The following is a 23573-nucleotide window of genomic DNA, read 5'->3' as shown; positions in this document are numbered from 1 at the left end:
TGTTGGCATCCTCTTTATTTCCATTGTAGCCAGTAGCTGTATGTGTTTTATTTAAATAAAATAATGAATAGACTTTTTTAAAAGCCCTTTGGGATGAGGTATCATTTTCCCCCTCAGTCCTATTGGTTATCTTGAGTTAGACATGTTTCCCAGTTGTACCATAGCTACATTGCACAGCAAAAAAAGAGAGGAAAATTATGCAGAAAACCCATAAGATTCACAACAGCAAAAAAAGATAACCATATAAATGCACAAGACCAATTTGACAACAGACAATAGATAAACAGTCTAGTAGTAAAGGTATTGGTCAGCCAACTTGCATGTGCAGTATGGTAGCCACCCAATCTTCATAATGATACACTAACAACTTGCACAGATGATTACCCACCCAAACTCTTATAGCTATAATACCATGCGCTAAACATGCACTTGTCATTGTTCCTGCACTCTCTTGTACATACATACACATGCCAGGTACAATGCATTCAGAAAGTATTCAGACCCCTTGACTTTTTCCATATTTTGTGATGTTACAGCCTTATTCTAAAAGGAATGAAATAGTTTCCCCCTCATCAATCTACACACAATACCCCATAATGACAAAGCAAAAACAGGTTTTTATATTTCTTTTGCAAATGTATTAAAAATAAAAAACTGAAATATCACAATTACATAAGTATTCAGACCCTTTACTCAGTACTTTGTTGAAGCACCTTTGGCAGCGATTACAGCCTCGAGTCTTCTTGGGTATGACGCTACAAGCTTGGCACATCTGTATTTGGGGAGTTTCTCCCATTCTTCACTGAAGATCCTCTCAAGCTCTGTCAGGTTGAATGGGGAGCGTCGCTGCACAGCTATTTTCAGGTCTCTACAGAGATGTTCGATTGGGTTCAAGTCCGGGCTCTGGCTGGGCCACTCAAGGACATTCAGAGACCTGTCCTGAAGCCACTTCTGCATTGTCTTGGCTGTGTGCTTAGGGTCGTTGTCCTGTTGGAAGGTGAACCTTCGACCCAGCCTGAGATCCTGAGCACTCTGGAGCAGGTTTTCATCAAGGATCTCTCTGTACTTTCCTCTTTCACATTCCCTCGATCCTGACTAGTCTCCAAGTCCCTGCCGCTGAAAAATATCCCCACAGCATGATGCTGCCACCACCATGCTTCACCGTAGGGATGGTGCCAGGTTTCCTCCAGACGTGATGCTTGGCATTCAGGCCAAAGAGTTCAATCTCAGTTTCATCAGACCAGGGAATCTTGTTTGTCATGGTCTGAGAGTCCTTTAGGTGCCTTTTGGCAAACTCCAAGCGGGCTGTCATGTGCCTTTTACTGAGGAGAAGCTTCCGTCTGGCCTCTCTACCATAAAAGCCTGATAGGTGGAGTGCTTGAGAGATGGTTGTCATTCTGAAAGGTTCTCCCATCTCCACAGAGAACCTCTGGAGCTCTGTCAGTGACCATAGGGTTCTTGGTCACCCCCCTGACCAAGGCCCTTCTCCCCCGATTGCTCAGTTTGGCCGGGCGGCCAGCTCTAGGAAGAGTCTTAGTGGTTCCGAACTTCTTCCATTTAAGAATGATGGAGGCCACTTTGTTCTTGGGGACCTTCAATGCTGCAGAAATTTGTTGGTACCCTTCTCCAGATCTGTGCCTCGAAACAATCCTGTCTCGGAGCTCTATGGACAATTCCTTCGACCTCATGGCTTGGTTTTTGCTCTGACATGCACTGTCAACTGTGGGACCTTATCTTGACAGGTGTGTGTCTTTCCAAATCATGTCCAATCAATTTAATTTAACACAGGTGGACTCCAATCAAGTTGTAGAAACATCTCAAGGATGATCAATGGAAGCAGGATGCAACTGAGCTCAATTTCGAGTCTCATAGCAAAGGGTCTGAATACTTATCTAAATAAGGTATTTCTGTTTTCTATTTTTAATACATTTGCATAATGTTAAAAAAAATCTGTTTTTACTTTGTCATTATGGAGTATTGTGTGTAGATTGATGAGGGAAAATGTATTTTATAAATTTTAGTATAAGGCTGTAAACGTAACTAAATGTGGATAAAGTCAAGGGGTCTGAATTCTTGTGTTTGTGTATGTGTTTATTATGTACTTTAGGCCAGGTCTGTATGGCAGAGGGGGCTTGCAGCTAGTCTGTGTGTTCCACGTAGACAAGTAGTCCTGCCACAAATAGAATTGAGAACAGCTCCTGTACTGTAAAACAACTGTTTAATCCTCAATAATGCTCCACCAGTAGTTCCCTTACTCATCACGCAATGAAATATAAATCATTTTTGGTATATGTTTCTGGAAGATTCTTCAATTGAAATAATTTAATACGTAAAATACCATTTACAATGCTACAAAAATAAATAAGCATTTGCATCACTACATCAGCATTGAGTTAAACAAAGAAAAGTACAAAATGGTCGCAGTGGAGTTTTGGTTGGAAGCGGCTGCTGAGCAGTTTGGGAGTCCCTGTGGTTGTGTTGTGGTCTTTTTAAGGTCTTGTCTTCGACCAGGACCCCAAAGTAAGGAGACAGAGCACAGACTCTACATGAAGAGCAGCGATCTTCTTTTGTTGTAAACAGACAACCAACACCCTCCTCCTACCCCATCCCTCCAAACCCAAAGCTTACCAAATCCCAGAATACAAACCTCACCAAATCATCCCCCCCTCACACACACACACACACACACACACACACACACACACACACACACACACACACACACACACACACACACACACACACACACACACACACACACACACACACACACACACACACACACACACACACACACACAAATTGGTCACAAATCACATTCTCGAAACATCCTGCAGGGGTGTGGTGGAATCCCATTTGACTTTTGAACTTCCACCCCTGAACCCCTCTATCTCCTCTGCCTTTTCACCCCACGGTCCTCGTGTTGTTCTGACAGAGGCTTCCTCCATCCTCTCCACCTTCTCCTTACTCCCTTTTCGCTCTTCCCTTTTTCTGCTGCTTCTGCCCATTTTCCTCTACCTCCTGTAGCTTGTTGTAGCCGTTGGTTGCCATGGAGATGCCATTAGTGACGGGCTTGGCCGCCTTGTGGGCAGAACGTGGGGTGCGTCGGTAGGTCTGGTAGTAAAAGTTGCCGAATAGGATGATGAAGGTGACGGCGTAGCCAATCAGGGCCCACTGCATCCAGGCAGGGAATGGGCAGCCAGTGTAGAGGGAGTGGCCGGCATGGCCAATTGTCACGTGGAACTGGATCTGTGACGTACACAAAACACACAATAGACCTGACATGCTCAATCCAAATGTAATAATCCCAATATAATCCATGATGAATGAGTCAGACCGCACACTCCAAAAAATGAAATATATTTTGACATGCAAAGATGTGTTTCGGTATCAATCACACACTACCTGAACAGCTGTGCTATGGCCACAGCAAGAGGTAGACTTACCATCTGAATAATGGTCAGGTATTTCTTCCACCAGAGGAATTTCTGGATCTTGGGTCCGAAAGCGGCCAGGCCATAGTATCCATACATAAGGACATGGATGGATGAGTTTATGCCTGCTCCGAAGAACGCTGTGAGGGGGTTAAAGGATAAAGGTATTTCCAAGGGGATACAAGTCAGGCTGCTTATGAGTGGCTAGCATGCTATTTCAGAACAGTATGATAGCGAAGGGTCGAGATTAACCTGGTGTATCCAGGTGGGAACATTTAATCACCCACCCTACACAAATGCATAAACACACACACACAATACCCCAATGTACCCCCCAGGTACTCACATTGTCCTCCAGGGACCCACTTGATTCCGATCCACCAGAGGATAAACATGGTGCAGTGATGGTAGACATGGAGGAAGCTGACCTGGTTGATCTTCTTCCTCAGGATGAAGAACACTGTGTCCAGATACTCCACTCCCTTAGAGATGTAGTACCACCACAGAGCCGACGCTATCTGCCAACGGGAAGAAGGAGGGAGTGAGCTTTAACACAAGATTACATCATTGGTCCTCAAAACCATCTGGTTTCAGAGACCCAAGTCTCAAAGACAATAAAGATTCTCAATTTCCTGAAACACTTTAAAGAGGATTCTGTAGGTTACTATGGATTCCACTGGGTTGGGATTATGGAGATCAAAAGGTAGCCACCTTGCTTTTCACACACACTCTCATCATCATGCATCATCCACACACATATGTATCAAGGACACACACTCACACCCACATGCACACATCCATATGCATACACATGTAACACAGGTAACAATGACATTGTACTAAAGAGGCTGTACTGAGATAGTGTAGTGTAGAAAGGTGGGACCAGGAGTATTGTAAAAATAGTTATTTGCACACGTTATCTCAATATCTATTCAATTTGAATGCTCAGACGGTGATTGGATCATCTGCCTCATTCTAATGTTAGCGTCAACTCCGTCCATAGGGGATTGCTGATGACAATGAAAGGGGTCATTGATGAATGACATGGCAGGTTAGCCTGCGGTCTGGTAGAGAAAGTGGCTTGATAAGGGGTTGGTAGAGTAAAATCTGATACCTGAGATTAACTGAGCGATGTATCAGGCTTGTTGCTGGCTAGTTCCCTATAGGGAAAGTAGAGCTCAACAGATGTCGCTAACAGATGTATGTCAGACTATCTATGGGACAAAGTAGCCTGTCATTATCCATTACCAACCTCCCGCCAACATACTCTCTCTCTGTCGTATCCCTTTGTAATTGACACACACACACACACACACACACACACACACACACACACACACACACACACACACACACACACACACACACACACACACACACACACACACACACACACACACACACACACACACACACACACACACACACACACACACACACAGTGCCCTGAGTGTCACTCTTATCCCTCAGTAATGCCATCATACCATGGGCGGGGACAGAAGTGGTGAGACCTAATAACCCCTCCCCTTTATGCTAAATATCACACCCCCTCTGTCCTGGAATCACCATAGATCTATCTCTGACATTCTCCTACTCTCCCTCTCTCTTTCTCTTGCACACACACACACACATAGAGTAATAGTCTACAATAAGATTACAGTACGGCTGCTTAGACTTCCAGAGAACCACATGCTGCTATAGCTGGACCTCATTCTACACCTGAAATACAGAGACCCAGCCTGTATCAATAAAAAATGGGTAGAAGGCTAACAGGTCTGGTCTTTTCTGGCTTATGAACAGAATGACCAGACAAGCTATAGCTCTTGGTCTTTCCACCAAATCGATTGCAAGAGTGTACAGCTGTACTATCTTAATTTGACCAGTTTCTTACACCAGGAAAATAATGCTGCTGCAACAGGAAATGTGAATTATTATGTGGATGATAATTAATGGACATTTTAGTAGGTGTTGATACATTTTTCATTTGGGAAATCAAGTCTGAAATGTTTAAGTGGAAATTACAAACTTTAGAAGCCTTTTAAAATTGTGAATACAATGTTTTTTTTAAATTTCCTGCTGCACAGGAAAGTTCTCTTGCCATAACTCTCCTGTGACGATCTGAAGGATTAGGCAACAGTTGGTCCGCTCTACAGAGTGCTCTCTCTCCTAGAAGGGGAGAGCTGGAAGTTGGCTGTTTTATGGTCGGTCATAAAATATGCTGCCTCTGTGCTCTGTAGTGTTTGAGATTGGAATGTAAACTGTGGAACACAGAGAGACCCATGGACATCAAAAGTTTGAATAATTAAACAATATTTATATTTTTGAGAATGTGGGAATGGTCCATGGGTATTTAAAGAACAATCTTGTCAAAGTTGTTTTATTCTGTGACATCACGGAAAGGTAATAGGACAAGATAACGATATCTCTGCTCGTCCACACTTCCCAGTTATGAGGTTTGTATCTAATTGTTGTATAGAATGACTGACTGAGTATAATGGTACTTTTGTGAGGACAACAATGTCATGTTAGCATTCTAAATGATAATTATTGTCCATTGTAACTTATTCTCAATCGGTGGTCCCGCCCCAAGTGAACACAGACATTGGGTGGGAATGATGAAACACCCCCTTTTCTACCCCAAGTATATAAACCCTTGTGACGAAATTCACACTATCCCAGGAGAGCGTGAGGACTTGGTCCCCATGTTGAAATGGCTACAATTCTATGACCAAAGGACAAGACCATACAGCATGGAGTGTTGGCAACACGACTGGAAATAGTTCAACTCTGAGACTATCGATCACTACAGAATAAGAGCAAATCCTAGACATAGAATTACTAGTCTGCAGCTGGAAATTACGTAAGTCTAGTGCAGGAATAACGACAACCGCGGAAGCATCTATTCTATGCAACAACCATCTGTATGGCTGACGTATCATTACAACAGATATTATCCAGAGCCGCTGAGAAAGCGACAACTACGAAAGACATTGTGACTCCTGGGGAAGTTAACCAGAGACTCTCTGATGAACTGACTCTCCAGCAGACGGACCGGCGATTCCAACAAAGAAAACAACAACGACATACGGGCGTAAATATATACATTGCAATTATTTTGGAATGAGCGGCTGTTCATGTGCTTAGGATTAGCATTTCAATTAATATAATTATCAACTGTGTGTGGTGAATTCATTTTGACTTTCCCGCTTTTTATCTGTCCCCACCTCTTTCCATTGTCTACCAAGCCGTCATACCGGTTTAGCCCACTAGGGACTTATCAATGCATTGTGTTAGTAACCAATAACTATATTGTTTGTTTATGTATTTCTGTGATTTGTTTAGTAAATAAATAATGAAGCCAATTTTTATATCGCAGATTCAGTTTCGAGACTAGGGTTCCTGCAGATATCCAAGGGTTTGCGACATTCGGTAATGAGAACTGATGAGGTAATAATGATACATTAATAGAAGACTAATCGATAAGATATGAAAATATCTTAAGAGTCAATTCGGGAAATAGAGACTCTATAAACATTTTCCGGTGGTGCCTCGACTTCCTAGTTAATTAAAGTTTACATGATTAGTTTAATCACGCAATAATAATTACACATAGAATTGATTTGATAAAATAAGTCTTCACATTTAATGATAGTCACAGACACGACACTCTGCAACATCAGAGTGATCAAATTAAGATAGTACATCTGTAGTGTGTCATGTTTGCTCACCCTGACTTCGTTGACGTCGTTGGAATAGCTGACAGGTTGACATAGGTAGCTGTATCCCGCTGCTCTCGCACCCAGGAGGAGCTGAGGACCACAGGGATACAATGTTAGAGACACAACGTTAAGTACACAACGTTGAGGGTAGTCCCTTTCCTCTAGACCACAGATACACAACACCAGTCCTCAAGGGCCACAGAGACCAATTTACACCTGGGTGAATGGAGTTGTGAAGGAAATTGCCAGGGAGAAATGAAAACCACCAGGACTGCAGCCATCGAGGATTGGAGTTGTGCCCTAGACCCTGTATCCTCTGTGCCGCCTACAGTTCTAAAAAGACTATATAGATGTAACTGTAGAGGATGGTTGACAGGTGCAGTGCTGGGTATGGTATGGGAGTATGGTATTGAGTTCAGGCAGGGTTGGTATATGACATGCTACATCAGCCATTTGGTGATGGCTCCACCTTGCCCACCAATAGATTAACTGGAGCAGGTGTCATATTGCTATCAACTTTAAAGCCCTTTCCAATCTGTAGACACTGACACTGGGACTGGGAATCATAAAGACCATGGCCTGAAACGAAATGGAACATTTCATTAATTACTTTTGTTGAAAAAGGAATGGAGCTGGTTACCTCTTTGGCGATATAAAAGTTGAGTATCACCATACTGAAGTTGTACACTATGAGGGTCTTCCTTAGCTGGAAAGGCTCACGATTCTGCATGTACTTAGGCCCCGCCCACAGAAAGAGCAGGTACAGGCAGCTGATGGCCAGGGTGGGGGCAGGCGATGACATCATAGGCCATTTCTCCACCCGCTTGTCTGGAAGAGGGAGAGGAAAGGGATAATGTCAGAAGTGGTCATTATAACAGACACTCACATGTAAGACCACATAATGTATGAATGCAAGACTACATCATGTTGCACCAATGGTGTCTTGAGGGTATACTCAACTCTAGTTACGTATTGCTCTAATAGTGTATTGTATTGCACAAACACACACACACACACACACACACACACACACACACACACACACACACACACACACACACACACACACACACACACACACACACACACACACACACACACACACACACACACACACACACACACACACACACACACACACACACATACACTGTTAGTGCACGTAGCCTACAGCAGGTGTAGTTTTCAGTGTAAGGTAACACTGACAATGAACTGAAGACAGATTGAGATAGAGTGTAGTGTAGACAGGTGGGACTGGAGTATTGTAAAAATAGTTATTTGAAAAAGTTATTTAAATATCTATTCAATTTGAATGCTGAGACAGTGATTGACCCCCACACACAGCATACACAGACATATGGACAATCATAGGAGTTACAGTGCTTATGTGTTGTTGGAGGGTGCTATGTAGGTTAGTCAAATGAAAAGAAGGAGACTTTTTCTAGGTTAGTCAAACAAACATGAAAAAGAACATTCTAACAGTCACATGACACAGTCAACAGTAGTATGTAAAGTACCAGTCAAAAGTTTGGACACACCTACTCATTCAAGGATTTTTCTTTATTTTTACTATTTTCTACATTGTAGAATTATAGTGAAGACATCAACATGATGAAATAACACATGGAATCATGTAGTACCCAAATAAGTGTTAAACAAATCAAAATATATTTTTGATTTGTTGAATAGTTTTTTGGTTCCTACATGATTCCATATGTGTTATTTCATAGTTTTGATGTCTTTACTATTATTCTACAATGTAGAAAATAGTAAAAATAAAGAAGAACCCTTGAATGAGTTGGGGTGTCAAAACATTTGACTGGTACTGTATGTGTGTGTGGTGTACCTGGGTTTGTGTGCATGTGTGTGGTTACATTAGCAGACTGTCCCTGCTATGTGAGAGAAGAGAGATCAACACTAACTCACCTGCTATAGTAAGGCTCCATCTGTAGAACTCTACAGTGTCATTCATAAAGTGGGTGAGAGCCTCCATGACTGCGTCTGGATTTAGTCCTGCTTATGCTGCAGTGAAAGATAGTGGAGAAACTTTATGACAGACTACTTGAGCTCACTTTTAAGCGAGTTCATCTGGAAAAGCAGCAGGTGTGTTAGCGTAAAGAATGCTAGACAAGAACTGTAATTAGCCCCTTTAGATAATTGAAAACCTTAACATAACATTTGGTTCTAATGTAAAGGATGTCACGCTGCTTGTTTAGTGAGTACCACTTTCTCCTGATGCGGCTCAAACCGAGGCTCGAACCCAGGACCTCTGCCTTGCTAGCACACGTGACTGCCCTCCTGAAGTGTCTTACCAGTCGCCGCCACGCAAAACACTAGCTATCCACTAGTGCAAGTGGGGACACTTCACTCTAAGGAGTAGGTTTCACACATCCCCCATGTGCCGCACTAAGTTTTCATGCTGCCCATCAAGTTCAAAACCTGAGTTTGCCAAACTCTGCACATGCAACACCTATTGGTAAGAACATTCCCTGGTCTAAACTGTTTGTGCAGGGTTTATTTCCAGCCTCACACTAATTGCACAGATCTAAAAGAGGACTGAACAACTGATCAGTGTTTGTCCAACCATTAATAAGGTGAGGAGCCTCCCCAACCCTCTACACAGCTGTCACTGTTCGAGGCGCTAGCTAGCTGCTGGTAATGCTAACATCCATTAGAGACCTGTGAGAGACCTGGCCGGTCGCTCCCATAAACACAGTTTAAGTTCATTACAGAGGATAAGAGATGAGGGATCTATGTTCATAAGAGGGTCTCTCTCTCTCTCTCTCTCTTTCTGTCTCCACAAACATGGCTGTAGGTCTATGTGTGTGGTTATCCCATCTCTAGGGTTACCCACACTGCAACAAGATTAGAAAAAAAACACTGATTAAAAAGTTGACAAATGTGTGCCACTCTAGCATTATTTGAGTTGCTGCATAACATATGAGCTATAGAGAACAACGTTACATAATTGCAGCATAGGCCTAGCCCTATCCACAACAGGTGTCTATTTATTCATCTATTATTCATCCAGTGGATCAGTTCAATAATGGATCGGGGTGTTTTTATACAATACAAGTGTAAGTAACAGTCGCCACAGATGAGAATGCAGAGGCCTGAAGATGTTCCTCTTGTTTTTATTACTTTGTTAGTACTTTTATTTTATTATGACATGAAGCACTTTGTTACTTGTATTGAAAAGCAATATACAAAACAAGTTATTGTTATATTATTATTATTATAACATACACTAATGAACCATACACCAGAACCATCTCATGTGCATATAGATCATGTTAGGCCTAATGAATTTTTGAAAATGTATTGGAAAGTTTGGGGGACCCTGAAAAAAGACATGCATTCACTGACAATTGGGGTTTAATTTTGTTTTCAAAACGGAAGAGGAAAGGAGAGGATGGAAGGAGAAAAAACGTCACCAAGCGAATAGGCCCGGTCGCCCATGGAAACGGGCATGATCGCACACAAAGACCCCCGGCGTGTCAGCAGGTTTCGGGCGGAGCACTCAAGAGGCTTAAATCCAATTGATCTACGAGCTTAGATGTAAGTGCAAATGCCGGACGAACCACATTCGCAGGGCGACAGGGGATTGTCAAAATGTGGTTAATTGAACAGGGGAAATTATGTGGTTAACAGTTTATACAAAAGCATTAGTAGGACACCCATTCGTAGGAAAATGTAATGAAAATAGTCTCTAAACACTTTATAGACACATTTTATAGGCGATATCTAGTGCGTTCCTATGTGCCACCCATCTTATTCCAACAACGTGCTAGCCTACTACAAGTTTCTTTCCACCAAGTCTATTTACGGGCTACATTATTGCCATCTGTCATGCATGCTCACATAGAAGTTCACTGTTTTTTTTAGGAGGAGGGAGTAGGCCTAATGGAATAAAAGTAATGAACGAACGAAACAAAATGTAACGGTTCAATTCATCAAAGCAGCTCATGACTAATTAAACAAGACTAAGCCTACACTTTCCAAGGTTGTGCACTAATTTGTTCGCCAAATGGCCTATATAAAGACTGATAGCCTAAGCACACGTTTTTTATTTCGCTATTAACCATTTCATTATAATGGAGAAAAAATACATATCTACATACCTTCTCGAGATTTAGGCGCGTGTAATGACATTCAGTGCAATGTGATGCCCAACACCTTTAAATTACCGTGTTCTGCCGTTATAGCCGTTGATCTCCAACGCTGCTGGACAATTCGACATCAACCCCGAATTAGGCAAAAACTACAAAAGGCAAGCGGAAATCATGCCTGAGTTTCGTGCTGGGTGCTCAAGCTCATCTTCTCTGTTTTCGATCTTCAGGATACCCGACGAGACTGATGGCACTGCGCATGCGGGTATTGCACTCCAGGGACCGCTACACTGACTGGAAAGACTGATGGCCCCTTTGCTTGATAGAGATAATCAACATCCACCTTTTTTCCCCTATTCAGCCCCTTCAAGTTATAGGCGAATGGGGAAGCCACTAGAAATGAATAGGCGGGGAATCTTAGCAAGAACTTGGCTGAATCCATATAGAATAACAAAGGCTTCTAGTGGCCAAAAGGTAATTTAGCATGCGCAGCGCCATTGAGGGCTTCCACCATTTCAATGTAGTCAACTGCGTGGGACTTCCAACCTTATTGGCTGATACCTCCTGATGACCCTGTTGGAGTCATGTCTAACCGGGTTGTCAGGATGGATCAGACAATCGTGACGAAGAAAATTGACTACTTCAAAATGGAGATTGCCTTAATGGTGCTGCCCGTGCGTTCAGACGCCATAATGGAAAATAATGGGACGCTTTCTCTGTCATTCTCTATAGCTGAATTGCAAATCACTCCCTTTCCCTTGGCCCTCCATTTGCAAATTTACACGTGCCTCCGCCATTTGCACAAGTGTCCCAAAGCTGAAGGAGGGAAAATGATTAGACTCTCAGATGGCCACTTCAACCAAGTATGGGTAATTGCCTACTTGGAGTGTCAGAAAGTCGGCGTTGCAAAAGGAGTGGGTGGATCAACAGTGATGGGTGTAACATCAGTGGGTGCATCAACAGTGATGGGTGTAACATCAGTGGGTGGATCAACAGCGATGGGAGTAACATCAGTGGGTGGATCAACAGTGATGGGTGTAAAATCAGTGGGTGGATCAACAGTGATGGGTGTAACATCAGTGGGTGGATCAACAGTGATGGGTGTAACATCAGTGGGTGGATCAACAGTGATGGGTGTAACATCAGTGGGTGGATCAACAGTGATGGGTGTAACATCAGTGGGTGGATCAACAGTGATGGGTGTAACATCAGTGGGTGGATCAACAGCAATGGGTGTAACATCAGTGGGTGGATCAACAGTGATGGGTGTAACATCAGTGGGTGGATCAACAGTGATGGGTGTAACATCAGTGGGTGGATCAACAGCAATGGGTGTAACATCAGTGGGTGGATCAACAGTGATGGGTGTAACATCAGTGGGTGGATCAACAGTGATGGGTGTAACATCAGTGGGTGGATCAACAGCGATGGGTGTAACATCAGTGGGTGGATCAACAGTGATGGGTGTAACATCAGTGGGTGGATCAACAGCGATGGGTGTAACATCAGTGGGTGGATCAACAGTGATGGGTGTAACATCAGTGGGTGGATCAACAGCGATGGGTGTAACATCAGTGGGTGGATCAACAGCGATGGGTGTAACATCAGTGGGTGGATCAACAGTGATGGGTGTAACATCAGTGGGTGGATCAACAGCAATGGGTGTAACATCAGTGGGTGGTTCAACAGTGATGGGTGTAACATCAGTGGGTGGATCAACAGTGATGGGTGTAACATCAGTGGGTGGATCAACAGTGATGGGTGTAACATCAGTGGGTGGTTCAACAGTGATGGGTGTAACATCAGTGGGTGGTTCAACAGTGATGGGTGTAACATCAGTGGGTGGATCAACAGTGATGGGTGTAACATCAGTGGGTGGATCAACAGCGATGGGTGTAACATCAGTACTCCATTATTGGTTAGAACGGCCATAGCCAGGTGCACTGCGGGTCAGTTTAATATTTACATAGCAGGTTAAAATAACTAATGTAGCAGGTTAGGAGAATTCACGTAGCAGGTTAGGATAATTAACGTGGCAGGTTAGATTAATAAAGTTATTGATAGGAAAAGGGTTAGGGTTAGGCTTATCTAAAATGCGTAGCAGGTTAGGATAATTAATATGGCAGGTTAGGAGAATTAACATGGCAGGTTAGGAGAATAAGATTAAGTTTAGGAAATGTGTTAGGGAGAGGGGGATACCTTAGGGTTAGCTAAAATGCATAGCAAGTTAGGATAATTCATGTGGCAGGTTAGGAGAATGAGGTTAATGTTAGGAAAAGGGTTAGGCTTAGCTAGAATTCTACAGTCGTCATCAATCGACTTGTTGTGCAGCCCAATCTGCCACACATTTACATTTACATTTAAGTCATTTAGCAGACGCTCTTATCCAGAGCGACTTACAAATTGGACACACAAATGGTCTTAAGTGGCAACAAATCTCCCCAATTAGCTGGTTCGCTTACTATACACCCACTTCTGTTGATCCTCCCTGTTCTGTTGACACACCCACTTTTAGACACACTCCATGTATGCAGTTACCCATGACTCTCTTCGACCAAGCCAGCAATGCTGTAGGGTTCAGAGCAAAGTGCTATCCAACAACGCACTGTGATATCAAATCAAATCATATCAAATGTTATTTGTCACATGCGCCGAATACAACAGGTGTAGTAGACCTTACTGTGAAATGCTTACTTACAAGCCCTTAACCAACAATACAGTTCAAGAAATGTTTGGAGTTTGGAGTTTGCACAATTTCATATGAAATAATGGAGACGTGCCTAATTATATGACATGTGCATTTGTTTATGTCTGATTTTGAGACTTGACAACAGATGAAACAGATGAAATACCTCCCAAGTTTAATGTTTAACTGTTACTGAGGTTTCTATCTTGTAAAACGACAGAGGGGATTTGTTCATTCAAATTTGTATTATTTAAAAGTGGAACATGAATTGCGTCATTCAAGTCAGGAGTGTGTTCGGAAGATGATGTGTTTATTGATCCCCTCTCCACTCTCTGGAAGTCACTTTCAGCGTTTCGTCAACAACACGCGACAACGAAGGGCCCGTCAAGCGAGTTGGTTGGAGCGATGTGGTGGTTTGGGATTGACAGCTTGATATAAGGGCGTGTCTCTGCTGTTGCACATCTACGTGTGTGGAACCTCCTGGACAAGTGCATTTGCGTTTTTGGCCTTGATTACACCCATTAGTAGGACATTCTACATCTGCAAAGCACAATTAATTGAGTATTGTCATCGCAGATTTGGACTTTAATTTATACTAAGAATAGGCTATACGAGGCATTTTTAAAATCAGAAATAAAAAATAGCCTAGTGATTCTATTATCGCTTCATTTGGGTAGAGGAGATGCTTCATACAACAAATGTGTGTATTCTGTCTGTAGTTGCTATTGTAGGCTATAGGTCTGTGGCTGTAAGTAGCTTTTGGGTATATGCCAATGTCCCATAGTGTGTCAAACCATTAGCCTATCAATTAGTCTTTAGAGTGTGTCCTATAGTCCAGTCACTGAGGTAGTCAACATTGAGATATATTTTGAATTCACCGCTAGGTGGAAGTGTCACACCATCATTAGATACACCCCAGCTGTACTTGTTGCTTACAGAAGACAGCTTCCTCTGGCCTACATTCTCTGATGTAACCTAAAGTTTTATTTTTTTAGGCAGTGGTGGAAAAAGTACTCTATTGTCATTAATGAGTAAAAGTAAAGAAAGAAAATGACTTAAGGAAAAATGAAAGTAAATGGAATTGCTAAAATGTATAAACCATTTCAAATTCCTTATATTAAGCAAACCAGATGGCACAATTTTATTTATATTTTTTATTGACGGATAGTCAGGGGCACACTCCAACACTCTGACATACTTTACAAACGAAACATTTGTGTTTAGTGAGTTCACCAGATCAGAGGCAGTAGGGATCCCCAGGGATGTTCTCTTGATAAGTGTGTGCATTGGACCCTTTTCCTGTCAAAATGTAGCTAATACTTTTGGGTGTCAGGGAAATGTATGGAGTAAAAAGTACATTATTTTCTTCAGGAATGTAGTGAAGTAAAAGTAAAAATTGGCAAAAATATAAATAGTAAAGAAAAATAAAGATACCCCCAAAAACTACTTAAGTACTACTTTAAAGTATTTTTACTTAATTACTTTACACCACTGGCAGTAGGCTCATGGTAATTATTGCACAGAATATTAAATTAATATCTGAGTATATCATATCATTCTCAAGTTTCTGCCCAAGATTCCATTGAAATAGTTTGATTGAAAGTAAAAGATTGATGTCACGAATACTACAGAAGGTGGCTCCCCTTCCTGTTCGGGTGGCGCTCGGCGGTCGTCGTCGCCGGTCTACTGGCTGCCACGATCCCTTTTTCCTTTTCGTTTATGTCTGTCTAATTGTTTTCACCTGTTCCTTGTTGGGGTTTTGGGATGGGTACTATTTAGGTTCGTTTTGCCCGCTAGTGTTTGTGCGGGCTTATTAGTTGTTACGTGTGGTGATGTTACGTGTCTGTTTTTGGGTTTTCGCTGTCCTGTGTTGGTAACAAGGTTTTGGGGTTTGTGTTGCGCCAGTGTTTTGGGCATTCACCCATGTTTGGACCTGTTATATTTTTCCAAAGGACATTAAAGCGTTTTTCCCGTACATTTCGCTCTCTGCAGTTGACTCCTCATTCATTTCACTCACCCCTCGTTACAATTGACTACCTACTGTATTTTCACTGCGTCACTGACACAATTAGTTCTACTTAGATAACCAGTGAGAGGGTATATTTGGGTTGTTGTTGCTTTTGGACATCGTACTGATATCCAAAGTCAAGAAATCCTTCGCTCAAACCTTTGACACTCAAATTTTTATTCCTCTGTCTGTTATTTTGTACTTTTCCATTAGGGATGTCAACTGGAGGGTCCTCTCCAAACCGCATCCAAGGCCCTGCTTCATTCACGAATCAAGGAAGGGGAAAATATTACACAATATGTTACAGTACCCCGTTCCTGTCTTCAATTTCACGATGGAATGATCGGACACATCTAACACGCACGCACGTACAGCAGTTTCACGAGGCTCCCCCATTGTGTTTTATTTATTTACACATTTTGGGGGGAAAGCAGCTAATTTCCTGCAATTTTACCCATTTTGACATGGGGGAAAGTGAAAATGTTGCTGTTTTAAAGCTAATTTCATGCTATTCTATACATTTTGCTGTGAGTCTGAGAGAAAATGTTGCAGTTTTAAAGCTAACTTCCTGCTATTCTAGGGAGGGGGAGGGCAGAGCTCGTGGGCAGGGGTGCACACCTACACACACTCACACACATTGCCTGCACCTCCCTCTGTGAAGATGAGTGTAGGGAGGACAGGAAAGGAGAGGAAGGAGGAAGCAGCACTTTGAAGGGTCACAGTGTTTCTGTGCTGCATGATGATCCTGAGGAACACATCTCTCTCATTTCCCCTCAGTAATCTGATGCAGGAATCTGTTTACTGGGCCAAGCACAAGAGCCAACAGCAGGGCTCTACAGCACTGTGTGTGTGTGTGTGTGTGTAAGAGACTGAAAGACAGAGACACAGAGAGAGAAAGATAGTGAGTGAGTGAATGAGTGAGAGAGCGAGAGAGAGAGAGAGAAAGAGAGAGAGAGAGGGGAGATAGAGAAGAAAGGGAGCAAGAGAAAACGGAAGAGAGAGACGGAGAGTGATAGTCAATACATGAGAAAAAGAGAAGAGGGTGCAAGAGAGATATTGTTTTTTTGTGTGTATCAGTGTGAGAGAGAGCAAGAAAGAAAAAGTTCCATAGATCCACCTGCTCTTACTGTCAATCGACCATATACAGCCTTCATTACTGCCTCTGCCTCAGCACCGCTGCCAACCCAAACAAACATAAATTCTCATGCAGATACTACACGCAGACTGCAGTGTTTGGGCTCCAAGAACAGACACAAACACACACACTTGATGGCAACCGCACCGTGGCACCTGTTCAAATGCCTGCTAGGAGGTCCGCATACTGGGGAGAGCATCAGATAGTGGGCTGAATAAAGGCGTCGGCATGCTTCAGTTCGGCTGGTGCCTAGGCGAACTCGGCTAGCCGAACCAAACGAGTGTACTCGCATACTCCCTTTTTTATTTACATTTTTATTTCACCTTTATTTAACCAGGTAGGCTAGTTGAGAACAAGTTCTCATTTACAACTGCGACCTGGCCAAGATAAAGCATAGCAGTGTGAACAGACAACAACACATGGAGTAAACAATAAACAAGCCAATAACACAGTAGGAAAAAAATGAGTCTATATACATTGTGTGCAAAAGGCATGAGGAGGTAGACAATAAATAGGCCATAGGAGCGAATAATTACAATTTAGCAGATTAACACTGGAGTGATAAATCATCAGATGATCAATGTGCAAGTAGAGATACTGGTGTGCAAAAGAGCAGAAAAGTAAATAAATAAAAACAGTAAGGGGATGAGGTAGGTAAATTGGGTGGGCTGTTTACAGATGGACTATGTACAGCTGCAGCGATCGGTTAGCTGCTCAGATAGCAGATGTTTAAAGTTGGTGAGGGAAATAAAAGTCTCCAACTTCAGCGATTTTTGCAATTCGTTCCAGTCACAGGCAGCAGAGAACTGGAAGGAAAGGCGGCCAAATGAGGTGTTGGTTTTTGGGATGATCAGTGAGATATACCTGCTGGAGCGCGTGCTACTATGTGTGTGTGTGTGTGTGTGTGTGTGTGTGTGTGTGTGTGTGTGTGTGTGTGTGTGTGTGTGTGTGTGTGTGTGTGTGTGTGTGTTTGTGCGTGCGTGCGTGATTTTGGTTTTACTATCCTTGTGGGTACCAGAAGTCCTCACAAGGATGGTAAAACAAGGAAAATTCAGAAATGTTGCCGATCACAAGGAAACATACTATTTTAGCCTTAGGGGTTAGGTTTCGGGTTAGGGTTACAATTAGGCCTAACATTAGGAGTTTGGAGTTAGGGGTAGAAGTTAAGGTTAGGTTTAGGGTTTGGGGTTAGGGTTAGGGGAAATAGGATTTTGAATTGGAATCAATTGTTTGGTCCCCACAAGGATAGTAAAACATGCATGTGTGTGTATGTGTGTGTTTGAATATGGTCTATCTCAGCAGTATAGCAGAGCCTGAGAAAAGTGGTGTCTCCCAGGTTTGTCCCAGGTGCTCTCCACAGTACTTGTGCCCTTCAGTGGGAAATTTGCTGTGTTGTAACCACCAGTTTCATAAGGTCTCCAAATACTGTTTTGGTTTCAGTATTCGCCTGCTGGCAACCAAGACAAAACAAGGCAACGCTCAAGAGTCTCTCTCGGTGAGCCACTACACAGAGCAGACATAATGATCAAAATTCATATGAGCAGGATATTGACAGTTTATGAAGTGTTCACTAACAAATACCAGGCTTCATTACAGGTCATAGACCAGATGACCATTGTTATGTGTCTTGTATTATATAATAACAATGGAAAATGGCAAATGACAAATGCTCCACAAAACACAATAGATCAAATAGACTATGCTGTGCTGACCAGACATTTTTAACTGGGGTTGCTTCTCCTTCTAATAATGACTAGTTTCACGCTTGTTCTATGATGCAACTGGCAACCAATACAATCATTTACCAAGAATTTACCTAGATAAGGGGTGTACAAATAGGTAACTACCAAAATATAGGAATCACTTGAGTAAATGTGGGATACAAAGTATATTGAAAGCAGGTGCTTTTGTACATGTGAAGTTTCTGGTGTAAGTACAGCACAATGGCTAAAAGAGGGGTCCTCAAAGGAGCATTTTGGGTTTAGTGTGTGTGTTTGTGTGTGTGTGTGTGTGTGTGTGTGTGTGTGTGTGTGTGTGTGTGTGTGTGTGTGTGTGTGTGTGTGTGTGTGTGTGTGTGTGTGTGTGTGTGTGTGTGTGTGTGTGTGTGTGTGCGCGAGAGCGTACTGGTTACATTACATCATTTTGATATTCAAGAGAATACAGACCATTTCCAATGCATATTTGGAGTTTTGTGGATATGGACCATATCCAACACAAATTCTGAATCCAGATGTGTCTGGATATATGATATTGGGATTACTCTGAGTATCACACATGGACATTTCTTGTGGGAGATATGTGACATCCTATTTTCTCTCTTCATATTGACAAATACTGACTCTTTACATAGCATATAAGTGTTTTCTCAGCACATTCAAGATAGAAAGCTATATTGAGTCCAGATATGTGGCATCTCGTGGCTGAAGTCCATATGCGGATCTTGATATGCTTTTGGATATGCTGAAAATAAGAACAGTTTCTGAGTTTTCACACATGCTAAATATAATATTTGACGAATATGAAATCCATCCTTTTGGGGTTTTAAGCTAGGTTCTATATAAGCACTTTGTGGCATCTGCTGATGTAAAAGGGGATTTATACATTTGATTGATGTTTTCTTTATCTTATAAATCAAGAGAGATAGCTAATTTGGCCAGTATTCAGTAGGGCTAACGTTAGCTTGCGAACTCCGGGCGCACCCCTAAAACTCAAGGGGAGGGTCTGGGTGGGCATCTGTCCGCGGTGGCGGCTCCGGCGGTGGACAAGGGCACCACTCCACCATTGTCTTTGTCCACCTCCTTAGCGTCCCTTGAGTGGCGACCCTCGCCCCCGACCATGGTCCAGGAACCTTCACCAACTCCCCTCTACAATAGAGGAGACAACTCAGGACAGAGAGGTAGCCCAGGACAGAGAGGTAGCTCAGGACAGAGAGGTAGCTCAGGACTGAGTGGCAGCTCCGGACTGAGTGGCAGCTCCGGACTGAGTGGCAGCTCATGACTGGAGGGCAGCTCATGACTGGAGGGCAGCTCATGACTGGAGGGCAGCTCATGACTGGAGGGCAGCTCATGACTGGAGGGCAGCTCATGACTGGAGGGCAGCTCATGACTGGAGGGCAGCTCATGACTGGAGGGCAGCTCATGACTGAAGGGCAGCTCATGACTGAAGGGCAGCTCATGACTGGAGGGCAGCTCCTGACTGGCTGGCGTCTCTGGCAGCTCCTGACTGGCTGGCGTCTCTGGCAGCTCCTGACTGGCTGGCGTCTCTGGCAGCTCCTGACTGGCTGGCGTCTCTGGCAGCTCCTGACTGGCTGGCGTCTCTGGCAGCTCCTGACTGGCTGGCGTCTCTGGCAGCTCCTGACTGGCTGGCGTCTCTGGCAGCTCCTGACTGGCTGGCGTCTCTGGCAGCTCCTGACTGGCTGGCGTCTCTGGCAGCTCCTGACTGGCTGGCGTCTCTGGCAGCTCCTGACTGGCTGGCGTCTCTGGCAGCTCCTGACTGGCTGGCGTCTCTGGCAGCTCCTGACTGGCTGGCGTCTCTTGCCGCTCCTGACTGGCTGGCGTCTCTGGCAGCTCCTGACTGGCTGGCGTCTCTGGCAGCTCCTGACTGGCTGGCGTCTCTGGCAGCTCCTGACTGGCTGGCGTCTCTGGCAGCTCCTGACTGGCTGGCGTCTCTGGCAGCTCCTGACTGGCTGGCGTCTCTGGCAGCTCCTGACTGACTGGCGTCTCTGGCAGCTCCTGACTGACTGGCGTCTCTGGCAGCTCCTGACTGACTGGCGTCTCTGGCAGCTCCTGACTGACAGGCGTCTCTGGCAGCTCCTGACTGGCTGGCGTCTCTGGCAGCTCCTGACTGGCTGGCGTCTCTGGCAGCTCCTGACTGGCTGGCGTCTCTGGCAGCTCCTGACTGGCTGGCGTCTCTGGCAGCTCCTGACTGGCTGGCGTCTCTGGCAGCTCCTGACTGGCTGGCGTCTCTGGCAGCTCCTGACTGGCTGGCGTCTCTGGCAGCTCCTGACTGGCTGGCGGCTCTGGCAGCTCCTGACTGGCTGGCGGCTCTGGCAGCTCCTGACTGGCTGGCGGCTCTGGCAGCTCCTGACTGGCTGGCGGCTCTGGCAGCTCCTGACTGGCTGGCGTCTCTGGCAGCTCCTGACTGGCTGGCGTCTCTGGCAGCTCCTGACTGGCTGGCGTCTCTGGCAGCTCCTGACTGGCTGGCGTCTCTGGCAGCTCCTGACTGGCTGGCGTCTCTGGCAGCTCCTGACTGGCTGGCGGCTCTGGCAGCTCCTGACTGGCTGGCGGCTCTGGCAGCTCCTGACTGGCTGGCGGCTCTGGCAGCTCCTGACTGGCTGGCGGCTCTGGCAGCTCCTGACTGACGGACGGCTCTAATGGCTCGGGACAGACGGGCGGCTCTAATGGCTCGTGGCAGACGGATGACTCAGACGGCGCTGGGCAGACGGATGGCTCAGACGGCGCTGGGCAGACGGATGGCTCAGACGGCGCTGGGCAGACGGATGGCTCAGACGGCGCTGGGCAGACGGATGGCTCAGACGGCGCTGGGCAGACGGATGGCTCAGACGGCGCTGGACAGACGGATGGCTCAGACGGCGCTGGGCAGACGGGCAGTTCAGGCACCGCTGGGCAGACGGGCAGTTCAGGCACCGCTGGGCAGACGGGCAGTTCAGGCACCGCTGGGCAGACGGGCAGTTCAGGCACCGCTGGGCAGACGGGCAGTTCAGGCACCGCTGGGCAGACGGGCAGTTCAGGCACCGCTGGGCAGACGGGCAGTTCAGGCACCGCTGGGCAGACGGGCAGTTCAGGCACCGCTGGGCAGACGGGCAGTTCAGGCACCGCTGGGCAGACGGCAGACTCTGTCCGGCTGAGACGCACTATAGGCCTGATGCGTGGTGCCGGAACTGGAGGTACCGGGCTGAGGGCACGCACCTCAGGGCGAGTGCGGGGAGGAGGAACAGGGCTCTGGCGATGCACTGGAAGCCTGGTGCGTGGTGTAGGCACTGGTGGTACTGGGCTGGGGCGGGAAGGTGGCGCCGGATATACCGGACCACGAAGGAGGACACGCGCTCTTGAGCACCGAGCCTCTCCAACCTTACCAGGTTGAATGGTCCCCGTAGCCCTGCCAGTGCGGCGAGGTGGAACAACCCGCACTGGGCTATGCAGGCGAACCGGGGACACCACCTGTAAGGCTGGTGCCATGTACGCCGGCCCGAGGAGACGTACTGGAGGCCAGATACGTTGGGCCGGCTTCATGACATCCAGCTCGATGCCCAACCTAGCCCTCCCAGTGCGGCAAGGTGGAATAGCCCGCACTGGGCTAAGCACGCGTACTGGGGACACCGTGCGCTTTACCACATAACACGGTGTCTGACCAGTACGACGCCCTCTCACTCCACAGTAAGCCCGGGGAGTTGGCTCAGGTATCCAACCCGGCTTCGCCACACTCCCCTTTAGTCCCCCCCCCCCAAGAAATTTTTGGGTGAGCCTCTCGGGTTTCCAGCCACTATGCCTTGCAAGCGCCTCATAATGCCGCCTCTCCGCTATTGATGCCTCCAGCTCCGCTTTGGGACGGCGACACTCCTCTGGCTCTGCCCAGGGTCCTTCTCCGTCCAGAATCTCCTCCCATGTCCATTCCTCCTTGTACTGCTGCTGCTTTTGCTGCTGCCCGTTGCCACGCTGCTTGGTCCGGGTTTGGTGGGTGTTTCTGTAAAGGTTTTCTTCCAGGGGTGAAGGAGAGGACCAAAATGCAACGCGGCTAGTGTTAAACATGTTTAGTACAAACACAAGTGAAACACTACAAACAACATACAAAATAACAAATGAGCAAAACCGATACAGACCTATCTGGTGCAGAACACAAACACAGAGACAGGTAACAAACACCCACAAAATCCCAACACAAAACAAGCCTCCTATATATGAGTCTCAATCAGAGACAACGACTACCATCTGTCTCTGATTGAGAACCCACACTAGGCTGACATAGAAACAGACAAACTAGACACACAACATAGAATTCCCACCCAGCCCACGTCCTGACCAACTAAACACATACAAAACAACAGAAAACAGGTCAGGAACGTGACATTTACATGCCTAGCCTACTACTTAATATTGTGTAAATGTATGCATAGATATGACACCTTAATGTGAAGAAGCACGATGATTTTCAGCGCCTTAACAGGTCAAATAATTTTAGCCCATTTTCGATCAGACATACCAATAAGGATACATAAATGATCAGGTATAACTACAGATATGATACATTTCTGAAAATATGTGAATTTTCTAACCCCTTTCCGGAGTTAGAATATTCTACAAATATGTAAGCGGGTGCACGCCTATCAGGGGCGTGTGTTGAACATATCTCATCCCAGATATCTCCCTGGGAGATTTCAGAAGTCCAGATTGGATCATGTAAAAACTGTCCCATTAAAGAGAATATTCTAGCTCCATATATCAAATTAAGGACATACATATCTG

At 45.2% G+C, this 23573-nt stretch overlaps 1 protein-coding gene across 2 annotated transcripts; it reads right to left on the bottom strand.

Moving 5' to 3' along the window:
- LOC129825217 (elongation of very long chain fatty acids protein 4-like) lies at positions 1–11497 on the bottom strand. 2 transcript variants are annotated; one of them, XM_055885128.1, is made up of 7 exons: positions 11275–11497; positions 9080–9175; positions 7794–7981; positions 7163–7243; positions 3781–3952; positions 3447–3574; positions 1–3249 (listed from the first exon to the last, which is right to left on the bottom strand). In XM_055885128.1, exons 2-7 carry the CDS (start codon positions 9144–9146, stop codon positions 2965–2967), a joined length of 921 nt encoding a protein of 306 aa, XP_055741103.1. In that variant the 5' UTR covers positions 9147–9175; positions 11275–11497; the 3' UTR covers positions 1–2964. The 2 variants fall into 2 exon arrangements, with proteins under 2 accessions (XP_055741103.1, XP_055741104.1); XM_055885129.1 differs by having other exon boundaries at positions 11341–11497.
- Positions 11498–23573: the final 12076 nt, after the last annotated feature.

This window comes from Salvelinus fontinalis, chromosome 27 (assembly GCF_029448725.1).
Source record: "Salvelinus fontinalis isolate EN_2023a chromosome 27, ASM2944872v1, whole genome shotgun sequence".
NCBI classification, from domain to species: domain Eukaryota; kingdom Metazoa; phylum Chordata; class Actinopteri; order Salmoniformes; family Salmonidae; genus Salvelinus; species Salvelinus fontinalis.
The sequence above is the reverse complement of the archived record's forward strand: the minus strand, read 5'-3'. Positions and strand labels throughout refer to the sequence as shown.

Bases quoted from the DNA above. Each gene is read 5' to 3' on its own strand.
- LOC129825217 (XM_055885128.1), bottom strand. From the start codon at position 9,146: ATGGAGGCTCTCACCCACTTTATGAATGACACTGTAGAGTTCTACAGA. The intron at 3,575-3,780 runs GTGAGTACCTGG...ACCCCCTCACAG, and splicing joins GTGGGTCCCTGGAGGACAAT to CGTTCTTCGGAGCAGGCATA. The intron at 3,250-3,446 runs GTAAGTCTACCT...TGTACGTCACAG, and splicing joins ACCTGACCATTATTCAGATG to ATCCAGTTCCACGTGACAAT.